This window comes from Apus apus, chromosome 6 (genome assembly GCF_020740795.1).
Source record: "Apus apus isolate bApuApu2 chromosome 6, bApuApu2.pri.cur, whole genome shotgun sequence".
NCBI classification, from domain to species: domain Eukaryota; kingdom Metazoa; phylum Chordata; class Aves; order Apodiformes; family Apodidae; genus Apus; species Apus apus.
In genome coordinates, this window is record NC_067287.1 from 31615453 (window position 1) to 31636182 (window position 20730).

At 42.1% G+C, this 20730-nt stretch overlaps 2 protein-coding genes across 26 annotated transcripts in view; one reads left to right on the top strand and one right to left on the bottom strand.

Moving 5' to 3' along the window:
* Window positions 1–20730, bottom strand: part of NABP1 (nucleic acid binding protein 1) — a 100320-nt gene that overhangs the window by 32100 nt on the left and 47490 nt on the right. For 24 of the 25 annotated variants that reach the window (XM_051623231.1, XM_051623241.1, XM_051623246.1 and 21 more), the window contains 4 exons: window positions 9801–10029; window positions 9603–9706; window positions 4399–4616; window positions 3972–4114 (listed from right to left, as the gene is read on the bottom strand). The gene's annotated coding sequence lies outside the window, so the exon portion shown is untranslated. The remainder of the gene's footprint in view (window positions 1–3971; window positions 4115–4398; window positions 4617–9602; window positions 9707–9800; window positions 10030–20730) is intronic. The other variant, XM_051623250.1, reaches the window with a different exon arrangement.
* On the top strand, window positions 1685–11829 carry CAVIN2 (caveolae associated protein 2). The gene is made up of 2 exons (XM_051623223.1): window positions 1685–2173; window positions 9271–11829. The coding sequence occupies exons 1-2, from the start codon at window positions 1781–1783 to the stop codon at window positions 10051–10053; spliced, it is 1176 nt and encodes a 391-aa protein (XP_051479183.1). The 5' UTR covers window positions 1685–1780; the 3' UTR covers window positions 10054–11829.

Sequence of the window (20730 nt, forward strand, 5' to 3'; positions counted from 1 at the left end):
AAAAGGGTTTTGTTTAGGTTGCTCCCTTTAAAATATGTCCACTCCCCTCTGAGCCTGCATATTTCACAGTCTCAGCATAGTTTCCTTGTTGACAACTCTGGCAAACTTGGTAATTTTTTTCCTACAGGAACTCATTCACCAAATGCTTTTTTCAAGCTCCTTCAACTTCAGGAATAGAAGTTGCAGGCAGAGGAAAAAAGCAAGGACAAAAAAAATCAAATGGTAATGATAACATTGCAGAACATTCAGAGGATTGAACATGTGGTGATTGAAATGGTTAACTCATTTGCATTATTCTTAAGTCATGCATTTTTACTCCTTTTCATGGTAAAATGATTGTGTTTTTTTTCCCCTGTGTATTAAAAGCAGGGTGAGGATCACGGCCATTTGGACTGCAAATAATATGTTCTTAGTCTACAAGATGCAGGAAAATCATAGAGGAATTATATACACCCAGATATTAGAAAATACTGTACTTCAGCTACCCAAGTATCAGAATTCCATATACCCAAGTACTAGAAACATCTGCGTTGCAGCAAGAAGTCCTGTTACCAGGCAAACGTCAAGAACACAAAATCAAAAGAAGCTGTGCTTGAGACAATCAGCATACAAATGAGCAACCCAAGTCTGTGAAACTGTAATATTTTCCCTGACAATAATAGCTTTGGATCAGACCTGAGGACAGTTACGTATTATTCTAAATAAACAGCTTGGCATTTCTTCACGCCAGGCATGCTCCTTTTGGAGCTCTGCAAAAGTTTGAAAATGCTGCCCCCTCCACCACCACTCCCAGTTGATTGCTAATCCCTAGCGGTTCTAACCCTACAATTTGTTACCAAAGAAAGGCTGGATAATCTGGTCAGGGCCACCAGATGCCTGGTTAATCTCCACATGTGGTGAACCAAATCTCTTGGTATTCCTTCCACTCAGCAAGCAATGCATGCAACACCAGACTGTTTTGGTAACACAACTACTACTGCTACTAGAATAATCATAAACTACACTACTGTTAAAAACCCTAATGATAATAATAAGGATGATAATGAGTAGGAGTGAGATCATTTAAACTATTATTTAAAAAAAAAAAACAAACAGTCTAGTTTTGCATGGGGTGCCTGCTTGGTGGAAGGAGTGCTGGGAGATTCAATTCACCACATGTGAAAATAATTATGAGCACGTTAATTATTATTACAATTATTACACATAGTTATCAATATAGATTACAGAATTATAGAAGAATAACTACACCAGGTAATACAATACCACTGCACATAAGTATTTTATACTGCTATAGCATAGATTAATATTCATGTATTGTTATAATTGTTACCTTGATTACTATAATAATTTTAAATTTTTTCTATTATCAGCTTAATTCCATCAGATCAAAGGACAGCCTTGAACTCCAATCTACACCCACAAGCTCTCCTAGCACCAACACCCTCTCCCTCTCTCCTAACCTGACTCCAGCAGCCGCTCCTTTCTCTCCCCATCCCTATCCCCATTCCGCGGTATCTCCTGCCATCTACTGATCCTTCCGAGGAGGCGAGCTTGTTTTCTTTCTAAAAAGGGACAGGGAGGAAGCACCGGGTGCCCGAGCACGGTCCCGGCCCGCCCCGAGCAGCCTCGGTGGGAGGCACCGGCGGCCCCACCGCGGTCCCGGCCCGCCCCGAGGCCGGGCTCAGCCCGGAGCCTCCCCTGGGGAGGGAGAAGGCTCAGCCCTTAAGAGCAGCGCCCGTAGCCCCAGTCCTGCCCCGTCCCGCCCTGTCCCGTCCCGACCATGGGGGAAGCGGCGGCAGGCAGCGCGGTACCTCTGCTCCCGCCATCGGAGGCGGGGGGGGGGCAGGTGAACGCCCTGACCGTCCTGGCCTTGCTGGAGAAGCTGTTCTCCATGCTGGAAGCGGTGGAAGGTAAACAGCGGCAGATGGAGCAGAGCCAGCGGGGGCTGGAAGGTGCGGTGCGGGATATCCAAGGCGACCTGGGGAAATTGTGCCGCAGCCATGGGGCGACGGGGGAGGCGGTGGAGAAGCTGCTGGAGAAGTCGCGGAAGGTGTGCGCCCACACCCGCGCCGTGCGGGAGCGGCTGGAGAGGCAGTACGACCAAGTGCGACGGCTAGAGCAGCACCACGCTCAGCTGCTCCGGCGGGACCGCTTCAAGGTGCTCATCTTCCAGGTGAGAGGACCCGCCACCACCCCTCTGCCCTGCAGCCACTCACCCAGGCTCCCGCCCCCGCCGCCCTTCCTCCCAGCTGCCAGCACACCTGGGGAGAAGAGCTGCTCTTTATTCAGAGCAAACTGCAAGCAGCTGGGCTTTTACTAACTCTTTGCAAACTTGGAAAAAGAGCTGTCTTTTTGCTAACTTGGCAAACTTGGGAGAAAAACCTTCTAGTCTTAGCAAACTCAAAGAAAGAGCCCTCCTTTATTCTCAGCAAATTGAGGAAAAATACCCACTTTTAGCAATCCGGGGGGGGAAACCCACTTTGCTAACTCTTAACCATAGGGAAAGAGACTGTTTTTTTGCTAACTTTAGCAAACGTTGGTGAAGGAGACATGTTTACTCCTGGCAAACTGAGAGAAAGAGTTGCCTTTTACTAACTCTCATCAAACCTGAGGAAAAGAGACTTTACTTTGCTCACTCCTACAAACTTGGGGAAAGAACCACCTTTTACTAACTCTTAGCATATGTGGGGAAAGTTGTTTTGGGGAGGAGGCTAAGTAAACTCCCTGCATTTGCCCTCAGAAGCAGGAGAGGTGTAGAGCTATAGCACTCAGACCCAAATCCTCTCTGCCCCTCAGTCTGTCCTGGCCCATTCAGGGATGAGCTAAAAATTCAGCTAAAAACTCAGCTTCCTGGGAGCCCATCCAGTGATAGCAGCAGTTTGCATATTTTCCCCTTTTTAAGCAATGGTCTGGACAGAACATGGCGTGAGCTTTAACTAAACACAGGATATGACTTTCACATCTTTAAAAAAAATAAATAAACCAGACCTCTACAACATGCTGGAGTTGGAAGGAGAGCTAAGATGGGGCTGGAGCAGCCACAGCTAAGGCACATCAGGAGCTCACCACACTAATCTTTGTCAGCTGTGTGTTACAGCTGTCAGTCATTAACTCTATTGCTGGGGCTGTTTTTTTCTAGTTAAACCCAAAACACATGAGCAGACCTTGATTTTAAAAGCTGGCAGGCCTGGTTAGCACACAGGCTCTTTCCCCCCAAAAGGAAACCCCCACCTTCCTGCTTATTGTTATCCCAAATTACAGTCCAGGCTTGTCAAGCCAGAAGAGGAGGAGCTGAAACATGTACAGAGTGAGTGGTTTCCACCCTAGAAGGAATGTGGAAATTATTCCAAGGACTGGCTAACTTAAGAGACATATGTTATCTGGACTTCTCCAAGTAATTTAAGATCCATTACTGTAAGTCAAAACATTTCCATCTCCCAGGTTGTGTTCGCTAATGACTGGCTCCCACCTCCAGGTTCAGACCTAGACCTTGAATGTTTCCTGTAAGGAGGGTGCACCAGCATGGCCTGGGGGAACATAATTTTCTAGGATTTCTGCTACCCACGAGCATATAAGGCCTTGCTATTCCAGCTACAGTATCTTCTTCCAGAGAACTCAAATTTTAGCATTTTAAGATGACATAGTGTGTAGAGGACAGACAAAACCACAGCTGTGTGTGGGCAGTTAGGGTTGCTCAGCTAGAGATCCCTGTTACTGCTGCCTAGTGGCAGGGATTTGCAGTCACTGGGTAAAAGTACTGGAAAAACTCAAGAAGGGTTTGAAGGGTAAAGCAGCATCCTGACAGGGAAGGGCTGGCTTTGCTTGCTTCCTGACACTGAAAAGTACTGCAAAGCTAAGGCCAGTTTAAACCTCTGAGCCTTTCTGTAACACTGTGTCCGAACGTGCAAACACAGATCAGTGTCCCAGAACCACAGCTAAAGAAAATCAACTGCTTGTCTCTGGGGTGGTACCTTTGGGCAGGAGGTCTGTTCTTCATTGCTTTTGCAAGGATTTAGGTGACCGAGTTCCCATCTCTCAATGGAAAATATGTTGCCATGGCAGAGGGGAGATGAACTCAACCGATCCCAAGCTGATGCAGATCAGGAACACAAGCCTTAAAAAAGAAACACTGCAGTTAAAATCAGTAAAAATAAAATAAAAAATCAGCTGTCAACTGGGAATTGCATTGGCTTGTTGCTAAAAGGTAGAGTGGCTGTCTGGAAAACCAGGGTGGCCAGCAGAGCTTCCCAGGGCGTGGGAGGGTAGCAGGGACAGGCAGCGCCCGGGGCTCCTTCCAGCAAGGCTTGGGAGGAGCTGGGATTTTCCACAGGGGAAGCCGCACCCAGAGGGGATGGTGGGTGCTCATATGCCTGCTGCTGGCCTGGCCAGGCACCTTACCTGCATGTCCACCTCTGTGAAAACTCCCTTGAGGTCTCCTTACAAGCTGGAGGTGGGATGACCTGGTAGTCAGTGGGGCCACCGCCTCACTAGGATGATTGTAAAGAAGAAAAGCAGAAGGCTGGCTGTATTTCTGTCCTGGCCTGAGCAGGAATCCATGGAAAAACAATTGCAGGAAAGAGAAGCTGCAGCACTGAAGCCATCCTGCTGCCAGATTGCTGGGGGAAAAAAAAAAAAAAAAAAAAAAAAAAGGAAATCTGTATGAGACTTTTCTTCGGTTGGGTGATTCTTCTTTTCCACTGAAAAAAATAATCCCAAACTTCACAAGGCATGTTTCTCATTAGGTCCTGCATTTCCAGCTTAGGAAAACAGCTCTGTATGAAAACACACATTTGTGATTAAGTTCTGCATTCACTGTATACCTCAAACTCCCTGACACTTGGTAGGAGCTCAGGCATAGCCACATGACTGAGCTCCAGCTCTGCATTTTATGGTAACTGTGCTGCCACTCGCCAGCATCAGCTTTCCCTCAGCATACACTCTTGAGAATGAACTGTGTCTAGAAAAGTTCAGCTATTTACATATTTTCCATTAAAATGCCCTTAGTTTTCTTTCCCTAGACTATTTGCATTGTTCCTAGTTTGCATATATTTCTTTAATGGTTGACATATTTTAATGAAGCTCCATTCCAAGCATTTGAGGATGCAAAAGTTATTAGGAATGCCACAAGTGACACAGCAATTTAGCAAAACACTGAAGTGACTGTTTTAAAAATCCTTGTTAAGCTTTGGCATTGTTCCCCTCTATTTTGTGCTTGCCACATGACCAGCTTTTTGGTTTGGGTTTGGTGGGGGTTTTGTTTGCTTTTTCAGCTGCAAAAGCAAAATGCAAGATAAAAAAGGCTCATGTTTAATTTTTCAATTAAATGCCATGTTTAGTGGTGAATAGGACAGATGAAAATAAGTGAAAATTACAGCTTGAGGTCAAGCACACTGATATTCAAACCCCTTTCAGATGCTGCTCTTAGTAAATGCTTCATCCTGAAATGAAGCAAGAGGAGGGCACAGGAAATTAGCCATTTGGTTCTATCTTGCTGTTTGGGTCATTGCAATAATCTTTTGAAAAAGCAACTTCAAACCCAGAAATGAACAAGTGAGGAAAACAGAAGAATTACAAGCTGATAATGCTGTTATCTACGGACTAAATTTCCCACTGGAGCCTTGCAGGGAGAATACTGTTATATTGATTTACGACAGAAATACCTCACATGGCTCTTAAGGACAGGCTCCAGCTGAGCTGCAGGGGGTCAGGGGACCAAAACATGCACATGGGTGGGTGGAGATCTCTTCCTTTCCTGTAGTCCCAGCCTGCTCCCTGCCCTCCTCCCTCCCCAGAGTGACATCCAGGTCTAATAACCATGTATTTGTCTGAAGGGAAAAGCAGGTGAGGCTACAGCTGTTTTTAGAAGGATTTGTCATCTTTTGACCTATTTTGTGTAGCAAAACAGGTTTTAGACCAGTAACCATTTAGGCGTATAACAGCACCTACAGAGAAGCCTGGACTGCAGTAAGCATGGAAAAATGCCATCTCCTCCTCTTGAAGGCCATGGCCTCTTACATCTAATAAAAATCCAAAACAAAGCACACTGATTTCCCTTATCAGAGACTTAGCATTCCTGAGTAAATTAACTACCTGTTCATTCAGACCCTCTAGTTTTGTGGTACACTCTTGCAGATCTTTTCTTCTTTTCTGGTAAAAATAGGGATGAGATTATGACCTATAGAAAATTCCAAAGAATGGCTGATGAAAGCCACAGGGAAGGCATTGATTTTAACTTTGCAAGCATTACTAGTCTTAGTGAGAGCTGTTTTACAGAGAGAACTTGCACTATTCTATTCAGTCTCCTACATGGAAAAGCAAAATTCAGAGGACCTGGCTACCTACAGTCAAGCTCATCTGAGAAAATACAAGTGCTGTTTTTTAAGTCGCATGTGGAAAATAAAAAGATGTATTTCTTTCTCACAATGTTACATTAGATCAAGACAAAAAGATCAAAGTTCTACCTTTTTTTGGCACGGAAAATAGTTATGCAGTTTGTAACAGCTGACATTTTTCAGTGTATTGTTCTAGTCTTCCTAAATGAAATATCAGACTGCTTGAAAAATCTATCAAAACAAAATACAGCTGTCATACAAAACTTCCTAGACAAAAAGTTACTAATAGCCCACTTAAAACATGCTATCAGTAACTGCATTTGAAACAGAAATGTCTGTTCCTTCACAGAACATTCCTACTATACTACCTTTGTATTCCCAAAGCATTTTTACTTAATTTATTTTCATTTGCATTTTAATAGTTCCTCTGATCATCAGGTCTGTTAAAAATGTGAGATAGGAAAGTATGTAATTCCCATTTTCCAAGCAGAGTAATAGATGTCCAGAGGCATCTATTGATGTTTTCCAGGGCCATGCAGGAAGCTCAGACACAGCAGTGATTTCCTGCATGCCAGTACTGTCTGAAAGCCAAAGACCACCTAGGATCTGTTTTAAACTGAATCATTAGTTCATTATTATATAGTATATTTGTTAGCTTTTTTCTTTTTATAAATATGGATAGTTTGACAGTTTCCCTTCTCCAAAGTCACAAATTTGATAAAAATTGAAAGAAAATCTATGTCCATATTCTTCTAGACACTGCATGCAGTACTTCAGTTTAACATCAATACTGTAAACACAGAGCTAAACTGACCATGAGATGAGCTACACAGGCCCATCTCTGTCTCAGTGATCAATCTCATATGACATCCCTTTCCTAGACTAAATACTTCAAAAGTTACAACCCGTCTTTATTCATTAAAATCAGGGGTTTCTATGTCGTTCAGGCACTTACACCTGAATGTTGAGATGTTTAAAACCCTATGTGATTACCTACGTTTGGAAAGAATGCATGAGACATGTAAATTATACTTTATACTGAGTTCTTAGGCTCTGGGGAATCATTTAACACTGCACCCACTCATGTAATCCACATTTCATTAACTGCAGTGGAGAAAATATAAATATTTGTACTGAAGTTACAGCTGTTTTCACTTAAAGCTGGTGCAGGTTTCCTTTGTTTAGTTATCTTGGTCACTGTTGCTGATAGTTGCAATAACATTATAGGTGTTGGGAGAGGAACTCTGGCTTTATTACATGTTCCACTGCAGACAAAGGGCTTGGAAAGCTTTGTCTGTGCCAGCATATCCCACTGAGGCTGCTGGTCCTGGAAGGTGTGTGGAAACCATAGAAGCAAAGCAGATACAGTCAAATCCATTTTTTTGATACTTTCCACTTTTATATCCTTAAGGGATATTCATCAACACACTTGAATCACAGTATATGATTATATACTGTGTATCTTTGCTATAAAATTATTCTGCCTGTCCACATCCATATTCTTGAGTTCCAGAGGCACTACAAGGCAGTGGTGACTTTTATTTTTAAAAACAACCATGTACAAAGTATTGTGGTATATTCATAAAGACATCCTTATACAGTTTTGACAACAATTTCAACTTGAGACACTATTCTCCCTAGTGATCACAACTGTATGTTCAGTCCTGAAATAACGAGCATGAACTTGGAAGTGCATGTGGCCTTTTTTCCCCTTAACTGTACACTCAGGCCCACTAGGGACAGATCTGAAACTATTACAACCATTTCACTCAGCACTTACTGCTTCTTGTATCTAAAGATAAATAGGCTAGGGGGGTGTTAAAAAAAACCCTTCCAATTCATAACACTAAGTGATACTGCATGCACTCTATCTGAAAGTGATAAAAAAAGGTAATGAATAGACTATGCAGATCTAAGGCCTAATAATTCTGAGAGGAAAAGACAGCGTGTGAGGAACATTGTTTTCTTCGCATGGGCAGATGCCTGCAAAACCTACCACAGAACAGTGTGTTGCTTGTGCTGCCTCTGAACTGCTCAGGCCTGCAGAGCTGCTGTGCTCGGTAGTCACAGGGCTCCTTCATTACCTGTTGCAGCTTCTGCATCTCTTCAACCTGTTTTGTGTTCAGATACCTTCTTTCTTTCCATGCCCTTTCTTGGTTTTGTTTCTCAAAAGCAATTATTTTCCCCTTAGCTAGAAGTGGCTACTAGTATTTTCTATGTCATGCAATGCCTATTTTTGTAAGCTGTAACATTTTTTCCTTTAGTTTTCAAGGAGTTGGTCTGTCCGTATTCTTTGTATTTACCAATTTACCAAGCAGATTTATCAATTTTGGTTTTTTCTGTGCTGTAAATAGCTGGGAAATAGCACATCCTCTAAACATCATAGACTGCATGGCTTCTCAGTATCAACAATCCAGTTTTAACAGCAGCAGACATTCCTCTGAAATGCTAAGGTACCTCTCAGATGCACCCAACATCTCTCTATAGAGATACTCAAAATCTTTGGCTAGAGAAACTGAAAGCTCTGGGGGCTACGTGACTTCCCTAGGTCTATGCAGAAGTCTGTGTTATGACCTCCTTAGCCATGAAACCATCTCTTCTCTCCAAGGAGAGGTGGACAACTTTACAGCTATACAGCTAAACTCCTATTAGAATGTATCTAATTTAAATTACAAAGAACAGGATTTCCATTCTGTATACATTTCAAGTCACTCTGAAAGAGAACTCTTACAGCTGACAGCTCATTAGTCTTAAACTGTACCAGATAATGGTTCAGTGGGCTTTGAGTGGCTTGTTACTGGTTAAATATATGGAAACAACAAGAAATGTTCAGCATCCTTCATCTCATGGGGGGGGAGGAAGGGATTGTTCAGGGTTCTGCTTTATTAAATTTGTGTCCTGTGAACTAAAAAAACTCAAATATTGTCACTGCTTTCAGGAGGAAAATGAGATCCCTGCCAGTGTTTTCACAAAACAGCCCATTCCCAGCATTACAGAAGGAAAAGAGGAGCCTGTGGATGAGAACAAAGCACTGGAAGAAACCTTGCATACAGTGGAGTTGTGTTCGGATGATGAAATGTTTCACGAGGAAGACGATGTGGATGACAGCGAAGAGGAAAAAACAGAAGAATCAAGAGCTGAGAAAATAAAAAGATCCAGCCTCAAGAAGGTTGACAGCCTCAAGAAAGCATTTTCCCGCCAAAACATTGAGAAGAAGATGAACAAGATTGTCTCGCCAGAACGGAGAGAAAAGATCAAGAAATCGCTTACCGTACATCATCAGAAATCCTCCTCTTCCAAGAGTTCAGCTTTCAAAATTTCTCCCCTCACCTTCAACGTGAAGAAAGCCCGTGAAGGAGAAAGCCCTGCTGAAGCTGAAGACAGAACAACAGAAACTACAAGTAACAACCAAGCTGAGAATGAGGATGAAATGTCATTTGCCGACATGCACTCAGATATGACACCCACCACTTCGCTGACCGAGGAGGGCAAAGCAGTAGCAGATTCTCTAGAGAAGGAAGCCAGAAGGGAAGGGAGCTCCATGACGAACAACAACATCGAGCTGTCCATCGTTGAAGATGATGAAGAGTATGGGATGCCTCCAGAAGTTTCTAGCCAGAAACTGTACGATGAAAGAAACAACCCAGTCGGTGGGGAAAGGGAACACTCTGACGAAGAAACAACCCAAGCAGCTGTCCTGCAGATAAACCAAACAGCATAATCAGCCCAAGCCTTCCTTTGCCTTCCAGATACACAGTTTTACGTAGGCAAGGAACTGGTTTCTGCTACACAGGCAGTAGTAGCCATTAGTTTCCTCCATCCTTTTCTCTGCAATGGTGATTTATTGCATCATGTTGGAATGCAGAGTGAACAAGGTCAACAATGCTGGCTGCAACACGCTCCCTTTTAGGCCAATTCACTGGAGTTTATTAATTTAGTGAGGCTGTCAGCTGGTGTAAGAAACTAGCAAGAGAAGTGTATGTCTCGTAGAAGCAAGCTGGTCAGCTGGCTTTCTTATAGTTAGGTCAGAGGAATGTGTGGAGTAGTCAAAACCCAAACAATTCTGTTCTGTTTTCCTCTTTGTCAGTATTTACCAGCACTGTGAGTAGTTTTGTATGGGCATGTAGGAATACCAATGAGAACATTTGATTTTGGTTTCCTTGCCATGCTCTAAGAATACTAACAGCCTCAGGATAACTGTGCATACACATAGAAGTGTTTTGGAGCTTTGCTCCACGATGCTGTAAGCCTGGAAGAGCAGAACACATGGAGGGCAAAGCTGAAAAGTTGATTCCATCCGTTTCAGTAGGGGAAGGATTTTTGCCAGCAGTCTCCTGCTATTCACTTAGAAGAAATGACTGTGTTTAGGTGGGAATGAAAAAGTTTTTTCTAAATCTACCAGAGTTATGAAAGTACATAAATGACAAGCATGAATGTGTGATCAGCTACTGTACCTTTAAAGGATCAGAAATTGAAGGAATTTGAAAAACTAAGATAGTCTGAACGTATGAAATGCTATGAAATGAAAAAAAAAAAAGCAAAAATAAACCCCTGCAATATCAGATCTATACTCCCAGCTTAAATAATATATACTCAGATAACACTAATTATTTCTTAGTCTTTATAGCAATATATTAGCAAACTTTGCACCTGCACAACTTTGTATCTCAGAGTACTTTGAAAATAGCATAATTTATCTTTTTAAGAATTATTTCGTATATAGAAATATATTTACACAGAAGAGTTACAAAATTACAGGGATGTAAGGACAATTTTTTCAAAAAGGTGAAATTATCTTTTAGTCACATCTAAAGGGAATAACTGTTATGGATTGAACTTCATGGCAGGGATGAGTTTACGTAAGGATGAGTCTGCAAAGCCACAGGATTTTATTCTCTCCTGATGACTTTCCTCAATGCCACCTACCTGCTCACAAAATTACAAGTCTGTAATTTTTCAAAATTCATTGAAAATGAGAGGTTACATGTTCAGTATGAATGTTCATTCCTGTCACTTAACAAAGGTAAGGGGGAAAGGGAAGCACAGTACCCTCAACAGTTAGCTTACATCCTTGTTTGTTTATGCAGTGGGTTTTTTTATTATATATAGAGAGAGCTAAAATTCTACTGAAACTTAACATTGCACTAAAAGTTTGCTTCCTTCAACTTGCATTTAGAATCACAAATTACAGGGGACATAAAACCTACAGCAAAAATACCATTATTGAAATGATTAACATGTATTACTCCACAGGGGTAATATCTGTAACCAGTAAATCACACTGGAAGTTAGTCAGCAAGGGCTTAGTGTAGGCAAGTACTATTAAGAGTTAAGCTCTTAAGTGTATGGTATCATATAGGAGATACTGTTTGTAAGAAAAATCATGGCTTAACTTGTGCAGCTATATTTTTATTTTGTATTAACTACAATGGATTTCAGTAATTTTTACTTGTAACTAACTACAAATACGACAAATAAAAACATAACATAAAACACAGCCATGTCAATCTTTGGGGGAAGCAGGCTGAGAAGTTGGTAAAGATGAAATTTAAAGGTTAAGCATGTATTACTTCAGTTTGTGTCCCCGTTGCACCTGTATCATTTTCTTTCTCATCCTCTGCTGTTATTTAGCAACACAAACACCAGTGCTTTGCTTTCCAGACACTTGTCAGATCTCTGGCCCATCTGAATGCAATCAGGCGCTTTCCAAAATCTGCTGGCTTCATCTGCATTTTTTTTATTGGACCGCAGCACATTTCTAATAGTTTAAATAGTCTTGAGAGCATATTTATACTGAAGTATATATTCTGTTTATGCACACAGATAAATTTGTGTCTTCCAGAGTGCCACATAGTCTTTAACAGGCTTAATTTTACTGACAGAGCAGCGAATGCACATTTAACCTTTATGTTAAGAGCTGTCAACTTCCCGTAGCCACCGAGCACTAACCAGGAACCCCAGCATCATGTTTACATTTTGCTTTCAGATATGCCTCATTTGTTTGTCTTGCTAAGCCTCAATTCAAACAATATCCCTGGCCACACTTAATCCAGTTTCAGAGATGCTGAAATGAATCCCATGCCCACTGTTTTAAGAGCATTACAATGCTAGGAAATGCAGATACTGAGCAACTGTGAGAATTAAAAACAAATACCCATTTCAGGACACACTACACACACAGCCATCAATTGCAGGGCTAGAATTAAACGTTTTCTCCATCATGATCACATATTTACGAGGAGAGGGGACCTGTAATCTTAACAAATACATGAAAATATGCTTTGCACTAGAGAAAAATGTTCACTCAACTCATGAATACCTGCTTTTGCGCTCTTATAAACAAGAAAGCTCAGAATCTCAAGAGGTTCACTAAGCTGTTTCTTCCCCTCTCCTTCCATTCTTAAGTCCCAACTAAAAACATAGTGTCTCAGAGAGGAGACAAACTGCAGCTCCAGCAGCACTGTATTCTTTCAAGTATCTGAAGTATGTGCCTGGATCTTGTCAGGCTGGCAGATGTCAAGCATATGCATGGGTATTCCATGCTTGTGCTGACAGGTTTGTCTACATCATTACTTTTTTTTAAAAACTGCCTGTTTACCCTTCTTGACATGATACCATGGGTACAGCCCCTGCCTGTGAGCTCCACTTGTATCATTATTCCTTGGAAGACCTGACCTGTTAGCTGCTGCACAGATTCAGTTTGACCTTCACTTAAAACTGGCGGGAGCTTTGCACAAAGAAAGAGTGTGATAAAGTCCTTATGGTATAAATATTTAAACAAGTAGCACTCAGTGGCTGCTGATACTTCCATTTTCAATGCCAGAAAGCCAGCTGATATTTCTGTCCCCTTTTAGGGGAAAGGGCAGAGAGCATCCTGTTGACCCTGACGTGCTAATCCATGAGCCAGCTCCTCTGTGAAAAGGCACAGATAGGAGCTTTCTGGACCATTTCACTGTCAAATAAGAGAGTGCAGTGAAAGCCCTCATGCTGGCCTGACTGAAGCATGTTGGATGATTAAAAAGAGAGAAGAAAGGGAAGAAGAAGAAAAGGATCAGAAGATAAAATATACCTGTATGCCCTTTGCACTGATGGAATGAAAACCATTTGTTGTTATAGGCTGTTGTGCCAAACAGTTATGTGAATTTCAGTTGCACACCTCACAAAGAGGTAAACTCAGAAGAATTAGAGAAGTAACAGCAATTTATTAGAGGGCAAAGTGTTCACCAAGGAACCAGTCCAACCCTGAAAGTCAGTGAAAAGCTTTCAGCTGGCTCAAAGGACTGTCCGAACTCTACAGTGTTTTTGGGCCACACGTACAACTCCTGTGACCATCAGTAAGAGCTGTGTGCCTAGATGCAGGACATGAGATCTGTGTATCTCCCCAATCCAATCTGCTTAGCTCATCAACAGAATGAAAAGTTTTACTGCCATCAGCATGGCAGATGCAGCAGTGTGGCAGAAAGAAACGCTGTAGCCTGCTTTGCAGGGTGCATGGTGAGCAAAATTCCAAGCTAAATTCTGACTGCGAAGTCTTTGCCGTCAGTAGCTGCATACAATGGAGCAAGTGTAGCTCCAACACCTGAAAACAAAGTCCACAGGTAGAAGTTTTACTGTGACCCACTAAGACACACATGCTCACTCTGGGCGTCAAGAGGAAGGTGGCAGGTAGTCTTCCTGCAGGAAAATAAAGAGTCACTGCTCCAGCAGAGCAAACATGCAGCTGTTTGACCCCAGTCCTGGTTTGGGTTTTGCCTAGGCAACTAAACAACTGGCAGGAAACTGCCAGGGCAGCCCAGAGGGTCCTGACTCAGCACATAAGTATCCGCCACTCTTTGACTCACAGCCCTCGCTTTCCCAAATAAATGGAAAAGGGCTGATAGCCACTTTCCACCACTTGAAACTGCCTGTTTCCAGGGCTTTGTTTCAGGATCTGCATTTGAACCAGCCAACCCCAGCTGAGTCTAACTGCATGCATAAAGAAATTTTAATCAGCATACTTGCAGCTGTTGGTGGTGGCTGATCTTTCCTGCCCTCTTTTTGATCAAAATGCCTTTTTTCCCTTCTTCTCACTAAGCCAAGTCATTTGTGGGAGTCTGAAGTGTACACTAATTCAAATAAGGAACTCTCTCTAGCTGCACGTTGAGAACTGATAATCAGTGTCATCTTTAATTTTTCTTACATGGTTATCCCCTTTAATGGAGCATGCTGCAGTAACTGAGAATAAATCTGCTTTGGGTTAAGCTAGAGATTGTTATTTATTTTTCTTTCAGATCAGAGATTAATATTACTGTATGACCACTGGCACCAACCTCTTTTTCCATAGCAACACTAAAGAGAACATAAACTATGAGTCATAATTTCTCTCTGGAGGACTTTTTTGTAATTATGATCATTCCACAGTTCCTAAAATATGTTAGCTGATATATAGCTCTGGTATAACAGCTTTGACTTTCCTTCGTTTGAACACACAGGCAGAAAGAAGAGACTTCTATTATTTTCTCTTTCCCAAGCTGAGCTAAACACTACACAAAGTACCCTACGTTCATTATTCATTATAACTCTATGGCTCCTAAAAACTCCACAGCGATGTCTTCCTTATAAAGGTGGAACAGCTTCCTCACTTTCAATAACCTTAAATGATACTGACCTTCTAAAAGAAAATTCGTGTCCTTCCCAGAATGGTTAGTAAATCGGGGTCTGACAGCTGGAATCGATCCAAACTGGAAACTGTATTATAGTGGGTGGCAGCAAGGTTGCACACTAGCATTGCTCCTCTGCCTGTCAATAGCTTTAAACTCTCTTAACATTTACTCTCCCACAGAACATGGCTGCAATATACAGCCCAAATTCAGTAATAATCACAATTCTCTTTACTCCCTTCAGTGAAAACCTGGCCCTGGAACAACTCACCCATACAGCTCTTTGGAATATCTCAGTCGATGATCACATCATATCATCACAAGAGACTGTAAGACTGTTTTTTTGGGTGACTGTCTCCTCCATTTCCCTTACAGCACAGTCTGCTGCATGCTGGTATGAAGTGCTCAGAAAACCTACAGTGCCTGTTGCAGAAGAATTAGGAAAAACAACTAGCAAACCCAAGGGCACACACATTCAGTCAACAGTCATAGCCCAAAGTGGATAGACAGAAGAAGCTTGCATTTCACTGCACTGAAACGTGATCCTCAACGGCAGAACCAAGCCCAGACTGCACCAACACAAAGCATACGTGGCTCCCTCTTGCCTTGCCAGTGTGAAGCAGCACAAACAGACTCAGGCTTCTGCAGGTACACAATGGAAGACCTGAACAGCAACAAACATAGCATCAATCACTCTACAAACTTGTGTACTTCTCCCTAAAGGTGTGCAGAAAAAAAACCCAAGCCTTCAAATTCCTAACCATAGGGAGCAGAAGGTCATTGTAATGCCCCATGCCATTAATTCTGGTGAGGAGGGTCTGGCATTGTCTTTCTTTACTCCCTCCCATCAGGCTTAAGCGGTGTGGTCGGGTGGGTGATATGAACTGTGCTGGATACTGAAAATGTGTAAGACAGCATTAGGAACAAATAGCACACAGGTGGTGTCTACACTGCACACCATGTACACATACCTCATTTAGATCAAGTACCAGGCACAGCCTAACTACAGAAACACAACACTCCATTCAAGCAAATTTATCTTATTTCTCAGCAACTTAGCTCCTGACGTTCTACACTATTCATTTAAAGCGAGCTTCACCATCTTTTCAGTACACTGCCAACTACAGTTATATATGCCCTTATATTACTTGTTCCTTCTGACATGCCTGTAGGCAAATGAGCCCCGTGAGGGTGACAACATGAGCTGCATTAACCAGCTGCTTGGTCCCTGACTCGTTACAACTCGTGTTGTGAGAGACATGGAAAAAGGGACAGTGATAACATCTGACTAGCAGTAAACAAATTAACATAGAAGTTGTCTGCATTTGCAGAGTCAATTGTCACATCCACACTATCATAGCAAAAACTATATGCACTATGTGACTTCTCAAAAAGAACCTTCACTTTCCTGTAAGGTTTACCATTTTGCTGTTGATGATTGCTGGAGATTGAAAGTCAGTGATCAGGTTATAAGTGAAAACATTAAAGGGTGATACACCGTGTAAGACCTGTGGGTCCTAATGTGTCCTACATAAATTTGAAAAGGGGGGTTTCTGTTTGCACATCCAGGTGTAAGCTCCTTAGAAGAACAGCTGGGTCTTCTGCATGCCAGTGAACACCTCTTCCAACAAAAGACAAGCCTGCAGTACACAAAAGTATGCATTTCTAGGCTAGCTTTAACAGCATGCAGATCTCAATTAAAAGGAGACTGTGCTATGCAGTTGCTATAAAGCACTATGCAATATTTATGACATACAGTTTCAAAAAAAGGTGACAACTTGGAAAAGTTTTCATGGATTTTGCAGTGGTTGTAAATTCTTTTGCTAAAAAGGAAATAGAAAAATATAAATCCAAATCCTAAAAACTAATACATTTGATTTATTTATTTTTTTAATCAGTTCCCATTACCTCTGAATGATACAGTAATTGACATCCAGCTGGGAGTGAAGGGAGGCATTAAGACACAGAAGTGTGTGGGAGGAGAAAAGAAATAGGAAAATGTGGGTAAGAAATGGAACGGTGAGATGTGCACAAGAGAGAGAATGTGTGAAGGAACGAGTTCGTGGGAAGGGTGGGGACCTGGAGGAAGGAGCTGAAATGCTGGCAGGGTGCCCAGAACAGAGACCAAGACCTCAAAGCAAAGGATGGGACAGAACCAAGAGGCACCAACAAAATAATGGAAAACAAGAGTAAATAAGTCTAGGGTTCAAAAGGATGCAAATGAGGGTAGGGAATCAGAAAATCCTGTGGGAGAGCTGTAATGTAAAAGACAGCAATAGTGAGGAAAGAGCACAATATTTTCAAAATCATCTCCCTACCTGCCAATCTGCACTGCAGAGGCAGCGCCCAGCATTTAGGTCTAGAAGTGATTTTTACTATGCAGTGCTGTCAATGCTCTTTTGTTTGCTTTGATTTTTTTTTGTTTGTTTTGGGGGGGAAAAGTCAGTCAGGAATAGGCAAATGTCTTATTCACATACATCAAAGTAGTTTGTTCTGAGCCTGCAGAAGCCCATGCTAGGAATCAGCCCTTCCCACGTCTGCAGTGCAAGCTCACACAACACCACCCATTTGCCATGCCTACTTTCTTCCACAAAAGCCTTGGGGAGAGGGCGTTTAGGGGGCTAACAGCAAGATGGGATCTTCTCTTGTCCAGACATTCAGCTAATCTCCCAGTAAGTACAGAACTCCTGCAGACAAGAGTCAAGCAGGACCTGCTAGAAGCACTGAGGATTGCACCTCCAACAGCTGGATTTCACTGCCAGATCACTGAATTCTAATGTTCGCTGGAACAGAGCCAGCAGGATTTCTTTGCTGTTGCAAACAGGTTTCTGGGAAAGCAAACCCAGCTCTCCTCCTCCACTGGGCCTCACCCCATTGCTTTGCCAAGAAGCCTGCTATATTAAGATACGAGGCAGCAGTGCTGGCTGGGCCACTTCTCCTTCGTGTTTGGCCTCCCATGGGAGTTGCTCCACTCTCACATATCTGCTGAGAAACAGCTTGTTCTTTCTGGCTTTCCTCAGTTTCTTTTTTTAGTGGTCCCTTTCTGTCACTTTGCACAGCAAAGGCCAGATTCTGCTCCAAAACCTGCATGGACCTGCACAAGTCCCCTTCTCAACATCCACACCTCAGATCAGCTCCTACTCCACTCCTAGTATCTTCTAAGTTGCTTCCTGATGTTTTCTTGTACTTTTCCTGAAACTCTCTGGTTCACTGTACAACTTTCTTGGAAATTGAAAGGCTCTACTATGAATTCTTATTAATGGCTCATAGGATGCAGGTTAACGGATACAGAGGTTTTCATACCTGCCATACTTGGACCATTTTCTATACATAAGAGGGAAACTTAGGGACAAAATGAAGAAGAGCTTTGGAGCCAATGGAATAAAAACCTGGATTAGGACTCTTCAAAAGGGAAATGTCTTTTTGCCGACTTGTTTGCTGCTATCAAATTCCAGTGCCTGAAAAGAAGTTCTCCTACAGAATAGATTGGGGGGGGGGGGGGGGGCAGATGTATTGAGAGATAAAAATGACAATGGAAACTCAGGAGTTGTATGTATTCTTTGTCATACAACTCTATAGTGACATTATATGCATACACCTAGATATACATATGTATCTCTATATGCATACCTGTACTTCCATCCTTACTATTTAGTACAAGGATTAATATACTAAACCTTAAAAAAGTATTTGGCATCCAAGTGTCATCAATTTCGAAGACATCTACACACCTATAACTCATTCTATAATCTAATAAAGACAAAGTTCCTCCAAAGTTTTCCTCCTGACATTTCTTATAATGCCTATGCTATCACAGTATTCAGCATCCATCCTGAAAGACTAAACAAATTCAGGCAGTCCCTTGTCTTATGATGTGACAGCAGACAAAATCTATGCCAGCAGTGGGAGACTCACAAAATCCAAATGCATTTGGAGAAAATCAGAGACAAGAGAATATGAACTGGTGGTGCGTCATCTTATATAAGAGTTACTCAAGCTGCAGCTCTAATAGGAGTATTTTCGTATTACAGAGCATGTTTCACTTCACAAGGATTTCACAAAAATCACTCTGCAAGTCTTTCACACACGCAGTTTTGCACAATATCTTCAGGCAGAGGCCACCTTCACATTGAGACAGACACACCCTCGCTCTGCCCATGCATCAAGCCAACTGGAAGACATGTCAAATGTCAGATGTTGCCCCAAGCTAAAATGCCACATCTCTCATTAGCTGAAACGAGGCACTGCACTAACTGCATCCATATGATGCCTGGTCAGCTCAAAATGCAGACAGGGTGAGATCATCCCTGCCTGTACAACGCTGGTAGGCAACACAGCCAAAGAACTGTGCCTGCAGGGGTATTACTCCACTGTTGCTCCCTTAATACCTAACCTACTCCAAGTAATAGAACAAAATAGGTCTTCAGACTATAATATGTTTTTAAAACAATATATATCCAGTACATATTTTACCTGTAGTAAGTACTGAAGTTGGAGAAAAAGATTGTCTACTCAGAACTCATCTAATTTGCTTATTATAGCAGAAAGCATGGCAAAGATTCCTCTTTGATGCCATGCTACTGGAGCAATCTGAACAAGTATTTTGGTTATATAGATCTTAATCACCACAGCACACTTGGTGTCTACTCTCATTTTCTTTGTACAAGATTCCAATATGAGAGCAAAGAAGGGATCAGCTGAGGTCTGCAGCGACATCCTTCTGGTCTAAATTCTCTGGGGAAAGTGGCATGAAATATTGCCCATGGAATCAGCAGCAAGGCATGTTCCTGCCCCTCCATGATACGGAGCCCATCCACTGGGGCCCTGGGCAAAGCTCTCAGTCAGATTTGTTACCAGCAGCAGTTCTCCCATGGCTCCACCATCCAGATGACCACAGGAACTTGAGGTGGAAGAACTAGCAAGGTGCTTTTCTAACATTTCTGAGATCATTTCAAGAAGCCCACACAAAATAATTACTTTGTGTAGGTAAGGACGAAGCTTCAGCCTACTTCCATATCCCCACTGTGCTGGAGACACTTCATTCTTTAGATTATATATTATTGAGTGAGTTCTACCATCATTCTCCAAATATTATTTTCATTCAACAATGCAGCTGGCCAAATACTGCAAAAAAGCACTACCTGAAAGAATTATTTGTCAGGAAACAAGGTTTCCTCTTCTCCACCTAATGCATTCCAGCAAGTTCCAGCTACGCTGCTTCCTCCCAACATTTAAGTTGACAAAGCATGTGGTGAGCCTGGCAAGAACCCGAGGACATCAAACATTCATGATTATCAGCATTAACAGTTGTTATTGTTCTTACATCAATAGTTAAAGCTTGCCGTTAGAACGAAAAGGTTCCTTTTTTTTCCTGAATACTAGAAATTTCTTTTGCACAATAATCCTCCTTATATAGCATCATGGTATTTTCAGATTTTCATGTTCAGCTTTCAATTCTACATGAATACTGCCTGCTGAGGGAAAGCCTGCTACATTTAATATAGATTATAGTTTAATTTTTAAGTGGATTTAGTACAGTCATCATTTGTTGCTGTTCCTTTCCCAAGCTGCATTGCTGTGGCTGCTACCTTCTAAGTTTCTTCCTTGTTTTCAATCCTTCTTTCACCACCATTACCACCATGATTTGCATTATCAGATTGTTTTTCACCAGGCCTCCACTAACCTGTGTTAACTTTTGCAGCTACCTAACTACTTTTGCTTTTTTTGGTGGTGGTGACAGGGGACTTGGGGTCCTGACA

Coding starts and splice junctions, on each gene's coding strand:
- CAVIN2 (XM_051623223.1), top strand. CDS start 1,781: ATGGGGGAAGCGGCGGCAGGCAGCGCGGTACCTCTGCTCCCGCCATCG. Junction 2,174..9,270: donor TCAAGGTGCTCATCTTCCAG/GTGAGAGGACCC, acceptor CACTGCTTTCAG/GAGGAAAATGAGATCCCTGC.